The 12,871-nt window shown below is 38.1% G+C and overlaps 1 protein-coding gene across 5 annotated transcripts in view; it reads left to right on the top strand.

Annotated features, from left to right (window-relative positions):
* Nucleotides 1-12,070, top strand: part of HECW2 (HECT, C2 and WW domain containing E3 ubiquitin protein ligase 2) — a 405,018-nt gene extending 392,948 nt beyond the window's left edge. For all 5 annotated transcript variants that reach the window (XM_077154518.1, XM_077154517.1, XM_077154520.1 and 2 more), the window contains one exon: nucleotides 9,891-12,070. In XM_077154518.1, the coding sequence (XP_077010633.1) occupies nucleotides 9,891-10,002 (112 nt within the window). In that variant the 3' untranslated portion in view covers nucleotides 10,003-12,070. The remainder of the gene's footprint in view (nucleotides 1-9,890) is intronic.
* The last annotated feature ends 801 nt before the right edge of the window (nucleotides 12,071-12,871 follow it).

The raw sequence follows: 12,871 nt of genomic DNA, 5'->3' as shown, positions 1-12,871 counted from the left end.
AGTGCTTAAAATGAGGCCTAGCAAATCATCAATAAATTTAGCCATTATCACTATTATTCCTAATATCTAAGCTTAGAGGCTGGAATAGTATTTTACAATTTTTAAGTGTTCAAGAGATGTGGTACATTCACCCCAGGAGATTTATATTTTGTTTGGACTTCCAAGAGTTCTCATCCTCGAAATGTTCCTTACTGGATTTTCTTCTATTGGATTAAATTCTTACATTTAAAAAGTATGGGGTGCACAGGTAGTTTAGTGGTTAGAATGCCCACCTTTCATGTGGGAGACCTGGGTTCAATTCCTGGACCATGCACCCCACCCCCCCCAAAAAATGTATGTACCCTTCATTTCTCCCTAGATCCATCCATAGGTGAAGCAGTTGCCTACTTATAAAACATAGTTTGGAAATTTTCATTTTCTAGCTATTCCCTATGGAAACAATCTATACTGCAGTTTTAGATCCAGCTGCATTTTAACGAAGGTGACCTAATGAGACTTTGGAATAAGATATTAGTTAATGGATCTAACTCTTCTAACTAGCTTGGGAGATATCATTGTGCATTCATTATGTACAAAACCTTCTAAGAGATATAAATGGGTCTCTGTCCATGTGGGCCTTAAAACAGCAAGGGAAATAATAGATATTTACATGAACAGATAACCAACCTCATGGTATATGACAAATGAGTGGTTGGGGTAGTAATTACCATGGAATTCCTTTTCTGTGATTCACATTTATTGAACACCTGCTGGTGCCACCCATAGGTTAACAGATATTTATGACCTTATCTTAGAAAGAATTCCTACTCTAAACTTCATGGCCTAAGAAGGCATTAATGGAGTTCTAAGAGAAATTATGGATTTTTAAAAAATCCTTACAGGGTGGGCCACGGTAGCTCAGCAGGCGGAGTTCTCGCCTGCCATGCCAGAGACCCAGGTGAGTTTCCCGCTGCCTGTCCTTGCAAAAAAAAAAAAAAATGCTTAGAGAAATGTTACCTTTATTTGTGTTAATGATGCTACCTAGGCTAACAAGACAATCACTGGATTACTATAATTGAATTTTATCACCTCCATGTGATTGGTAACTTTGATTCTCACACAGTGATTACAAGTCTGAATTCATTATCTATCTACTACCTGTCTCCCATATTCCTGCTCACATCCAGTCACTAACTCCCTTTCATCCATGGAATAAATGGAAAAGGTGTTTGCCTGGAACACACCTTGCATTCTGATGTGGCCCTGTTTCCCTGTCCAGCTTAAGGTCCACCTTGGCTCCTGTCACTCCTGCCCTTGTACCTCTCAGGTTTCCTGATGATGCAATGCTTCCTGCCACTTCCGGGTAGTTCCCTGGGAACATCCTTCTCCTTGTTGTTGATCAGAAAAGTCCCACACACCTACACAAACCCCAAGCCTGGACACAAATCCTGTCCTCTGTAAAGCTTCCCAGACTCTGCTGAACAGACTTGTAACTCACTGTATTACAATTGCTCAAGTGCTGGGCCACTTAATGGTGTATAGTGTCTTTCAAATTAAGCAGACAAAGGTGTCTCACAGACTTCGGGGCAATGCACCCCTGAGCCAGGTCTCATCCTTTGTCTAGCAGAGCCAACAGTGGGCTGGATTTCAGCCCCACTGGTCCACCCCAGTGCCCAGGCTACACAGCCTCTGAGGAGGTCCCATCAGCCTGTGTAGTTTGCTGCTAGAGTGTAAGCTCCTTGAGTGCAGAGACCAGACTTTTCATGTTCATGTACCAGGGGAAAGCTCAGTGTGCAGTTGTGTGCTCAGTGAATAAAGGAAGATATGGAATGTAATACAAATGGAAAAATTAATTTTTATTCGTCAGGGCGATTTGTATGGGAACAAGCTTTCAAAATATGATCTGTGGGGGAAGAAATGATAAAAGAGGTTCCAAGTGAAAGGGCCTTGGTGCTACCTGGACCCAGCCCTGGGTGCTGTCAGAAACCAGCTCTGGGCCCTGAATTAGGGGTCCCTGGATGAGCCAGAGGAGGAGAGAAGAGCTAGAGGAAGCACCAGAAGGCATGTAGACCCAAGGGAAGCCAGACTTACCTACAGTCCAGGTACAGGCCAGCCCTGCTCCTTCCTCCAGTCTGTGTCTGCTAGAACTGCAGGCACCTGGCTTCCTTGCGGGGAAGGAAGGATATATATAAAAGATATGTAAAAGTTGGATTTAGCAAGCAAATTAGGTCATTTATCTAATTTCATTTCCAGAGAAATCTTGACATAAAAAAGTGAAAAATTCCAAGATTCCTTAGGACTTCTCCAGAGTGCTTTAATTGTTTGTTGTTGATTGATCAATTGCTTGATGAGGAAGTAGGAATGTGGGAGTAAGGAAGTGGAAATCGGAAGGGTTAGGCACCACTGCAAATTGAACATGACAGTTGTTGGCAAAACGCTTTCTAAATTATAATGCAAGTAAAAAAATGATTTTTATTTCTAGGAATATAGCTGCTAGATAAAGTGAGGCCCATAGTTTTTTCCTTCTCTTTTTTTTTTCTTATCCTGAGAGTAATTTTTTGTTTTTCTTTGTGTCTTACCAGCAACCAAAGATCACTTCTGGGAAAATGGGGAATAAAATGAATAGATAAGTATATTCATACACACACAAACACATTAATCAGTGAGCATCTATGAACACTTAGCTGTAATTTTGATAAATCTGGCTTACTGAATTGAGATCATTAACTTTCCATCTTTAGGGAACAAGAGAAAGTTAGCATGTGACCTCTTGATTAACATTTGAAGAGTCTAAGAAAGCACCAAGACAGCTATTCAATCAGAACAGATGCGTGGAGAGTTTTTAAATCTTCTTTTTATTGATGCCAGCAGAACATCCCAAAGACGGGTTCAGACCTGCCCTCCTTGAAAGGTTCTGGCTGCATAGATTAAAATGAGGTAAACTCATTATAGCTTTAGTGTGGCTGCCTTTGAAAGATTTGAAAAATGTTCCTTTATTGAGACTGAATAGCTGGATGCGCTTTTGCTGCCAACATAAATATAGACCAAGGGCCCTTCTGTTATTTTCTGGTAGAGTCTTCTTAGGACTTGGAATGGGTGGGGGAGGGGGTGCGAAAAACCTCAGGGAGTTGTGTTTTGTTTTGCTTTCTTTTCTTTTTTTTTCTGTTCTTGGCTCATACAGTAAGTTGATGGTAAATATTGGGCAATCTATTTAACCACACTATTCCTCAATTTCCTTGTTAGCAATGTTGTCTTGTTTATAGGGAGCGTCAAAATTTTTGCAAACTCACAAAATACTAGTGCAGATATTCCGTGTAGGTATCTTATTTCTAAACTACTTGATATATTTCCAGTGTGGAGACCAGCTAAACCAGGGTCATTTGGAATGATTGTTCAAATGCTGATCCCCAGGCCCACTCCAAACAACCCACGGTACTATCTCGGGGGGTGTAGCCAGTAATCTCAATTATGAGCAACCTCCTTGGGTGATTTGGATACACACCAAAGTACCCCTTTGAATATCTCTGTTTTCTGGTAAACCCAGGATTGAACTAGAGAGTTTGATCACCTAAAATCCCCTGGTATCTCCCAGAGTTTTCTGAACTGACCCAACCTGAATCATTTTGCCCCAGAGTTATAGCATATTACGATAGAGCCGTTCATGCAAAAAATATCCGAAGCTCCATTTTCCTAATACCTATTCTCAAAATGCATGTAATCTGGTAGGATGCTGAGGATAAGCACTTCACAGTCAGGGGTTGATTGAAATTAGCACTTATGCTTCCTGAAGTTGAAGAATAGAGCAAATGAACATTTGCCTCCCTGCTTTCAGTTTAATGTTGGATTTCCCCCTACGAGACCCAAAGTCAAGGTTCTTTTCTTGGTTTGGCCACTGACTCAGCTGTAACCCTGGAAAAATCACTGAATTTTTCTGCAGTTTTCCCCCTCCACATAAATGCTTTCTCCATCCTCAGGAAACATTTTCCAGAGGAGCTGTTCAGTTTATTCAGAAGGAAAGTGCTATTCTGTTCTGTTAACCAGTTGTTATAAAACCAGATGTAATTTAGGAAGCAGTGATAGTCTTCGCTTGTGGGTCAGTTATGGTGGTTACGTCTTATGACTGAAGAGGATCAAAAAGATTGTCCAGTCCTTCCCTTGCTGTGCTGAGAACTGCGTCTAGGGAAAGGAGAGCCTAGCTTGTGAATTTACTAGAAAAGATCCTACCATATCTGCAAAGATACTGCCGAGGCTGCAGAGACATTCAGAGTTCCTCTTTCTCTGCTCAGAAATGGAGAAGAATAAAAGGACAGCTGTTCACGCCCAGCTTTGCCACACTGCCTGCTCTTGATAGGTTATTCTACTATATCATACTTATCAAATTATGATGATTTTCTTAGACAATTTTAAGAACACAGGTTTTAAGACCTTTATAGTTTTCTATTGCTATATAACAAATAACCATAAGCCACAGATAACTAAAAATACCCACACACATTTACTATTTTCATTTCCATTGGTCAAGAGTCCAGGCACAACTTCCTGGGTCTTCTGCCCAGGGATTTACAGGCTGAAAGCAAGGTATTGGATGGGCTGTGCTCTCATCTGGAGGTTCAACTAGAAAGACTCTACCTCCAAGGTCCCTCAGGTGGTTGGCAGAACTCATTCCTTGATGCTGTAGAATTCATGTCAGCTTCCTTCTTCAAAGTGCATAACAGAGAGTGCCTCTGATGCTCTGAGTCTCTGATCTCTAGATGTTAGAAGTTAATTAGGAATTTCAAACATTACCATTTATGTGCATGTGGGCTTTTTAAATTCATTCTTAATTATCTAAAATTAATCTTCAGGTAAGGGGTAAGTTTTGGTGGTCAGGATAGAAGGGACCAGCTTAAATATGTTGGGCTAGATACAGAATAGCTCCAGCTGTGTCTTATCCTAAGCAAATAAAACATTAATGATTATTGCTTACCTACAGAAAGGGTCATCTTGAACTCCTTCCTTTTATTCATTTCACAAAAATGAATTCATACATACCAATTCAGGATTATGGCTATATAAAATAAGTTACTCCTTTAAGAAAATTGTCCCTGAAGTTGCCCTATCACAATGTGATACCAGTGGCTCTAAAAAAATGTAAAAAGAGCAACCAAAACCTTTTTATAGGTGCAAACAATAGCAAGCATCCTTTCAAGATGGTTCCTAATCCAGCAATACACCAAAGAGAGAAAGACAGTGTGTCAGAAAAGGAAAACATGTGACCAGATTTATATTGCTCTGTGAATAAAATGCAGAAAGAAATAAAAAACAGACTTGAAGAGATTAGCATGAGATTAAAAATAGTTTATCTCTTTATTTTATATCATATTTACAAATCAGTAAGGTTTTTAGTATGCTATCTGAACTTTTTTTTAAGTAAAAAATTTCATCGAGTTCTAAATTAGGCTCCAGTATAAGGAATGTATAATAATCACTATATCAAGTGTGATTCTGAAACATGTTTATCATCACAAAAAATGGTGTTTGTAAGGATTAATTAGATGGTTTCTCTAATATGTCCCAGAGTTTGTAATAACTGAGTCAGTACTATCTCAATGTCCTAAATCTGATATTCTTATAATAATGTAAAAAAGTCCTTTTGTGTTCCTGCTTCTACAGTGATATGGAGTAATCTCAGAAGCAATTGAAATGAAGGCATTGTCCAGTAAAAATCAAGCAGAAAAAAAATTAGTGATGGCATGAAGTTTCTGAAATGTCATAGAAAATTGTTTCTTGCTTTTGATAAAAAAAAATTATGCATCAGTAGAGATATCTTATCTTCTGGCAATTTGTTTGAGGCAATTAGAGTTTATCTTTTTGATGGTAATGAAATGTAGCTAACAATAAATCTATTATTAATTGGCCAAACAGTATGAGTCAAGTACGGTATTAAACATGTTTCTGTTCTTTCATTTAATCCTCACATCCTTCTAAGATAAGGTAAAATTGAGACCCGGAGAAATTGAGTAACTCATCCCAAATCACACAGCTGGTCGAGCTGGAATTCAATCCCAAGTGTGTCCAACTCCAAACTTGTGATCTATCCTCTATACTACACTGCCTCTATGGATATAATTATATTTATTTCACAAGTATAAGTGTGAATTATAAGAATAAAAACTTAAACATGTGAGTTTATAGAAGTAGCCCGCTAATAATCATTGCTCTTACAATTCCATATCAATTCAGGAACACTTTTTTGAAGTAAAAAGTTGTTTAGCTCCCACAATCGAGCTGTTGTACATTCAGAATAGAATACTTCCTATTCCGTGCCAAAAGTGCAGATTTGCTCCTTGATAAGATGTACTATTTGGAAACTGTCTATTTTTTATTGTGATCCAGGTGCAAATAACAGGAAAGCATATTTTTTTTCCTATCCTGGCAAAAGGGGAGTTATTTCTGAAAGAGAATACTTAATGTGATCATTTAAATGGTCATTATTTTGCATTGTGAAATGGGAGAAAACTGATTATAATATAGGATTCAAAGAAGTAACAATGGTTAACTGACTTCAGCAGTAAAATCCAGGGAATTTCCCAAGATGCTAAGCCATGAAGCAGGTCTTCAGAGGTACTCAGCACTCTTTCCTGCACAATAAGACAAAAAAAAAAAAAATACAAAACTGTAGGTTAGCTGAGAAGAAATTCAGACAAAGACCAATTCAAAAAATGAGCTACTTTGCAGAGACTTATACTTCTGTCTTTAAAAGCCATATATATATCCAGCAACAAAAGAGAAACAAAAAATAAATTTGTGTTTGTAGTTCTTAGACTACTAAACAAATAGTAAAATACGTGTATTTTGGTTTGCTAAAGCTGTCAGAATGAATTATACCAGAAATGGGTTGGCTTTTACAAGGGGAATTTATTAGGTTACAAACTTAAAGCTCTAAGGCCATGAAAGTGTCCAAATTAACACATCCAAAGATACCTTGCCTCTGAAGAAAGGCCCAGCAAGTTGGACTGCTCTGTCAGCTGATGGGGCACATGGCTGGCATCTTCTGGTCCTTGCTCCCAGTTCTTTGCTCCCAGCTTCTGATTCCAGTGGCTTTCTTGCTAAGTGTCTGTGGATCATCACTTAGCTTCTCTGGGGAAAACTTTGGGTTTCGTCTCTCAACTTAGTATCTCCAAATGTCTCTGTCTTTTTAAAAAAATTTTTTTGGGGGGAGAGGTACATTGTCCAGGAATCAAACCTGGGTCTCCAGCATGAATGGCAAGCGTTCTACCACTGAACCACCCATGCGCCCTGTCTGTGTCTCTTGGTTTCATCTCTCTGCCCTCTGTGTTGGCTCTGGGCTTTTTCTATGTTTTCTGCATTTTATTCTCTTCATACAGGACTCCAGTTAAAGGATTAATACACAAGTGATGATATTGTGAACCACTGATTGTATAATATGGTTGGACTGTATATGTGTGGATATTTCTCAATAAAAATATTTTTTAAAAAAAGAACATGGTTTTTCTGGGGTGCATAACAGTTTCAAACCAGCATATTCCACCCTCTGGACCACCAAAAGACATGTTCTTACCATATACAAAATACATTCATTCTATCACAATATCATAAAAGCCTTAAACCAATTCAATAGCAATACAAATGCAATACAAAGTCAGAAACAGTACAAAATCTCATTAAAGTCAGTTGCAGGCATGGTCTCTCCTAAGGCAGAATTCTCCTCTGGCTGTGGACTTGTGAAACTCAGAACAAGTTATCTGTTGCCAATATACAAAGGAGGAACACATAAGATAAATGTTTGCAATGCCATAGGGCAGAATCAAAAGAAAAACAGGAGTCACCAGACCCAAACAATTGTGAAAACTGCAGAGAAAACTCCATTAGATTTCAAAGTCTGAGAGTCATTTATACAATGGCATTTCATCCTCAGGAATTGGGAGAGTGGCAGTCCCGCCTTTTCCAAGGGCTTATGCAGTGGACTTGCTCTCTCCAAACACTGGGATTAGCATTCCAATGTATCCAAGCATTGGTGAGACCATGTTATTCTCAGCCCCAACATGTTTTAAGCATCTGGGTGGCACCTGGACTCTCTGCCATTTTCCAGGGTACATGGCTCAACCCCTTCAGAACAGTGGAGTGCTGGCCAGGCTCCCCCCAATCCCTGGGAAATGAGCTCCACCCTCTCTCAGGCCTGAGGTGGCAAAATTTTTCCTGAACTTTGAGAAGGAAGGTCTGCCCTCTGCCTCTGGGGCAAACTCACCCTTTCCTTGTGGATGGGTGGGTCCGCTCTCCTGGCCCAAGATTTCTTGGCTCCTGTCCTTAGCTTCCATGGTCCTGCCTTTGAAGTAATTTTTCCTTCAATCTGTCCCTTTTAGTCCAAACTGGCAGTGGCTCCATTAATATAGAACTCACCAAAAATTGTTGGTTTTCCATGTAGCACAGGGGGATCACAACTATCAGACAATAGAGCTTTCCACAGATCCTTTCTGGATAACTCCGTCTCCAGTCCTGGCTTGTTCTGTAATGGCTGACTGGTTCCATGTTTGATAAAATCCTCACATGGGGCACTATTCTCTGAGGTATCACTTTCTGGAAACCCAGAATTTTCAAGACCATCAGTTTCTGGTTTCCTTGTACCTAAAAGTTCAATCCTCAGCTTATCCCTTTCCTGTCACATTTTATTACAAGCTGCAAGGAGAAACCAGGCTGCATTTTCTACATTTAGTTGGGAAATTTCCTCAGCTATATATCTAAGCACATTACATTCAAATTCTACCTTCCATCCAACACCAGGACTCAATTTTGTTCGGTTCTTTGCCACTTTTAGACAAGGATCACCTTTCTTCCAGTTTGCATGGCATATTTATCATTTGTGTCTAAGGCCTCATCAGAAGACCATTAGCATCCATATTTCTGCTAACAGTCTCTTCAAAGCATTCTAGCCCTTTTCTTTTATATGTCTCACAATTCTTCCAGAAACTTTCCTTTATCCTTCTAAAAAACCATTCCAACATGCTTGATATTTGCAAACTCAGAAGCACCCACTTCTTTGGTATCAAAACCTGTCTTGGTTTCCAAAGCTGCCAGAATGCAATACCCCAGAAATGGGTTGGCTTTTACAAAGGGGATTTATTAGGTTACAAATTTATAGTTCTAAGGCTGTAAAAATGACCAAATTAACACATTCAAATTAATACCTCGCCTCTGATGAATGTCTGCCAACATTTTGGACACCTCTGTCAGCTGGGAAGGCACATGGCTGGTGTCTACTGGTCCTTGCTCCCAGTTCATTGCTTTCAGCTTCTGATTCCAGTGACTTTATCTCTAAGCATCTGTGGATCATCACTTTGCTTCTCCAGGAAAAACTTGGGTTTCGCCTCTTAGCTTAGCATCTCTAAGTGTCTGTGTCTCTTGGTTTCATCTCTCTGCCCTCTTTGTCAGCACTGAACTTTCTCTATGGTTCCTACATTTATTCTCTTCAAAAATGACTCCAGTAAAGATTAAAACCCACCTTGAATGGGTGAGGTCACATCTCCATGGAAACAATATAATCAAAAAATCTCACCCATAATTGGATGGGTCACACTTCTGTGTGAACAACCTAATCAAAAGGTCCCACCTAACAACAGATCTGCCCCCACAAGATTGGATTAAAAGAGCATGGCTTTTCTGGATTACAAAACAGTTTCAAACCAGCACAGCATGTAATAGAGATTTTAAATGGTTATGTAAATGTACATAAAATATTTTTTAAATATCCCATGTCCTATACAGAAATTTTACTCTAAAATTTTGTCAAAATGTTTTAAAAGTTTTTCAAAAAGCAGTGTGAAATTGGCAAGAAATCAACATAACACATTAAATAAACATTTTCATTTCACTCAAAGTGTTCTAAAATATGTACTACTTTTTTCTGTTTACAGAGCTCATACTTGTTTTAACCGTCTGGATCTCCCTCCGTACCCATCCTTCTCCATGCTTTATGAAAAACTCTTGACAGCAGTTGAGGAGACGAGCACCTTTGGACTTGAGTGACCTGGCAGCACAATGTCCAGCTCCTTGTGGACAGGCAATATCAGAAGCTGCTCTCAGGAAGAATGATTGAACACTGGAAGTTTCATGAGTAAGACTGTAGTTGAGTAAAGCTGAGTGCTGTTATTTCCCAGGAACATGTGCTCTGTCACTTTTGGGAAGTAGATAATGGTGATGAGTCTTCTCGGAAGGATTTGGGTACACTTGATGCCCAGGAAATAACCCGACGCTCTTTCAATCAATAGTTCTTCTAGACTGCCAAACTTTTTCCATTTGTTATGTTCCAGGACAAAGCTGTACATGTACATGATCAGCTCCATGGTAATTTTTAGGGACTTAGGAGAATCTTAAAACTTACCCTTGAACATGGTTCAAACCAAACTGGCAGCACTTGGCTCAGTCTCAAAATTAAAGTTCAACTTCAATAATATGATAAAAACAAATATATTCCCTGAAAGTACATTCATTTAAGCCCTGTTATAAAGAATAATCCTTTCTTGCTTTTGAGTGCTTGCATGATGTGCACCATAGGTTTCAGCTTTCATGGGACACAAGGGAAAATGAAACCAAGTCAATATGAGGTAACTTTAAAGATTTGCAATAAGGTGGTCTGTGACAATGTGTATGCAAGTATATGTGTGTAATTATGGCTAAAGACAAACTGTTATACAATGATTACTAATGACAGATTTTATGCTTTATAATGCATGAAAACAGTTATAAAATAACTAGCAATTAATTACAGCATATCAGGAAAAAGTACAGTAAGTTCTGTTTATTTTTTTATAGGTTCATGATATTTCTGTTCTTTAAGATGTATATAAGAACCTACCTATCACACTGTATGTATCACCTGTTCCATTTTCATGTTCCATGCTTATTCGGGCATCATGCTAGTGCGTATCCTTTAAAGCACTCTCAAGGGAACAAAAGGGCCTTTTATTTTTGTAAAGGTGAAAAAAAAAAAAATCCCCGAAATATTTTGCACTGATTGTACCAAAGTTGAAGGGACATTACAATATGACTAACAGCAACTCCATCACTTGACAAGTATGATAGAAAATAGCTTCTAAATCAAACTTCCTTCACAGTGCCATGTCTTGTCTACCACTACAAGGACTGTGCATACAAGTAATAATTTTTTAACACTCACTAAATGTGATAGTATAATATGCATTTATTTAAAATGCATTAGACTTTCTTCCATCCATCAAATACTTTACAGGATGGCATTTAATACAGATATTTCGTATTTCCCCCACTGCTTTTTATTTGTACAGCAACCTTAAACACTAAGCTCAGTTAGAGAGCCATCAGCAACACCCAAGAGGTCAGCTCTCTTTAGTAGTAAGAATTCCATTTTCCCCCATCAGACATCTCAAATTGAAACCCTCAGTACTATATTTCTAAGCCTGCATTTTCACTGATGCATAATTTTCTTATCAAAAGCAGGAAACGATTTTCTATGACATCTCAGAAACTGCATGTCATCACTAATTTTCTTTCTGCTTAATTTTACTAGAGGGCATCCTTTGTTTTAATTGCTTCTGGGAATACTCCATATCATTGTTTATTGCTTGATTTATGGCCAGAACTAATCAGACATTCAATAGAGTGAAGTTAAATTGTGGGTAATAAAAGCATTGGATTAACATTTGGTTTGTCAGCCTATGGTGTTACAGGCATTGTCCAAACATTTCTTTGAGAAGTATCTTTATAAGTAGCCACGGAATTCCTATTATGGGATATTGGCAGTCTTATTTTATAGAAGTCATGTGCGTGGTTTTCAGAGATGCTCTGTAAAAACTGACTGCTCTCCAGACTTGGTTAAGCTGTGTTTACTAACGTGACTCCCAAGAGGAATTTTACTCCTGTTACATTCCTGCACTGAAAGCAGGTACCTCAGTGTGGGAAAAATGTTCTGATGAAAAAGGATACAGAAACCTGAAAATAAGGAAGGAAGAACAGCACATCACCATTGGACCAGAAAAAAAAAAAGGGAAGAAGAAAAAAATTTAACTGTAATGTTACTTACTGATCATGAATATAAGTATATATTTAATTTTGCAAACTGTTTTTACTTGTTTGTATTTTTTCATTTAAGAAAAAGTAGTATAACGCCCTTTTTTAAAAAACACATTTTTGATGGTATGTAACATGTTTCAGAGCTGGTGTTTGCTAAAGGTTGTGTTTCTCTCAAAAATTCATTCATAGGCCATGTTATCTCTCATTCTGGTTTGGAACAGTTTGTTACTATATTCCCATTCTATTAGGCAAAAGAGTCTCAAAATAAAGTATGTCTCTTTATTTCTAACAAATATATTTCTTTGTTAAGGCATCCCACTTCTTCACAAATAGTAGTTCTCTTAACTTGTGCAGCCGTTCTTAATTGGTGTAATCATCTAGCCGATACTATTCTAAGAATTGGGAATGATCAAAGGCTTGCATAGTTTATCAGAACACCATGATAACTTGTTTATTGTTCGTCATTAATAAAACAAAAAACAGCCAACAGTAACTATACAAATATTAAATAGTATTCCCACAGAATAAATTACACTTTAATATATACTACAATTAGATATATTCATAAATATTTCCTCCTGGCCCATGAGCCCAGATAACTTGACTTTATAATGTTGTTTTCTTTAAGAAATTCATCAGGGATGCTTCTTATACTATAAAAGGTAGTCACAATACATGATATATGTACACTGAAATCTCTTAGATGAGAGAAGAGGCATGCTATTGGCATTTCCTCTGCGCCAGTAACTGTGTTTAATGATGGAGATAACAGTTGCAAAAACCTGCCCTTGAGAAACTCATAGTCTGCTCAACACCCAAGGTTCAAGAAGTGTTTTTATCAAAATTG

The sequence above is a fragment of the Tamandua tetradactyla genome, chromosome 3 (assembly GCF_023851605.1).
Source record: "Tamandua tetradactyla isolate mTamTet1 chromosome 3, mTamTet1.pri, whole genome shotgun sequence".
NCBI lineage: Eukaryota > Metazoa > Chordata > Mammalia > Pilosa > Myrmecophagidae > Tamandua > Tamandua tetradactyla.
Note: the sequence above shows the minus strand (reverse complement) of the source record. Positions and strands in the feature narration are given on the sequence as shown.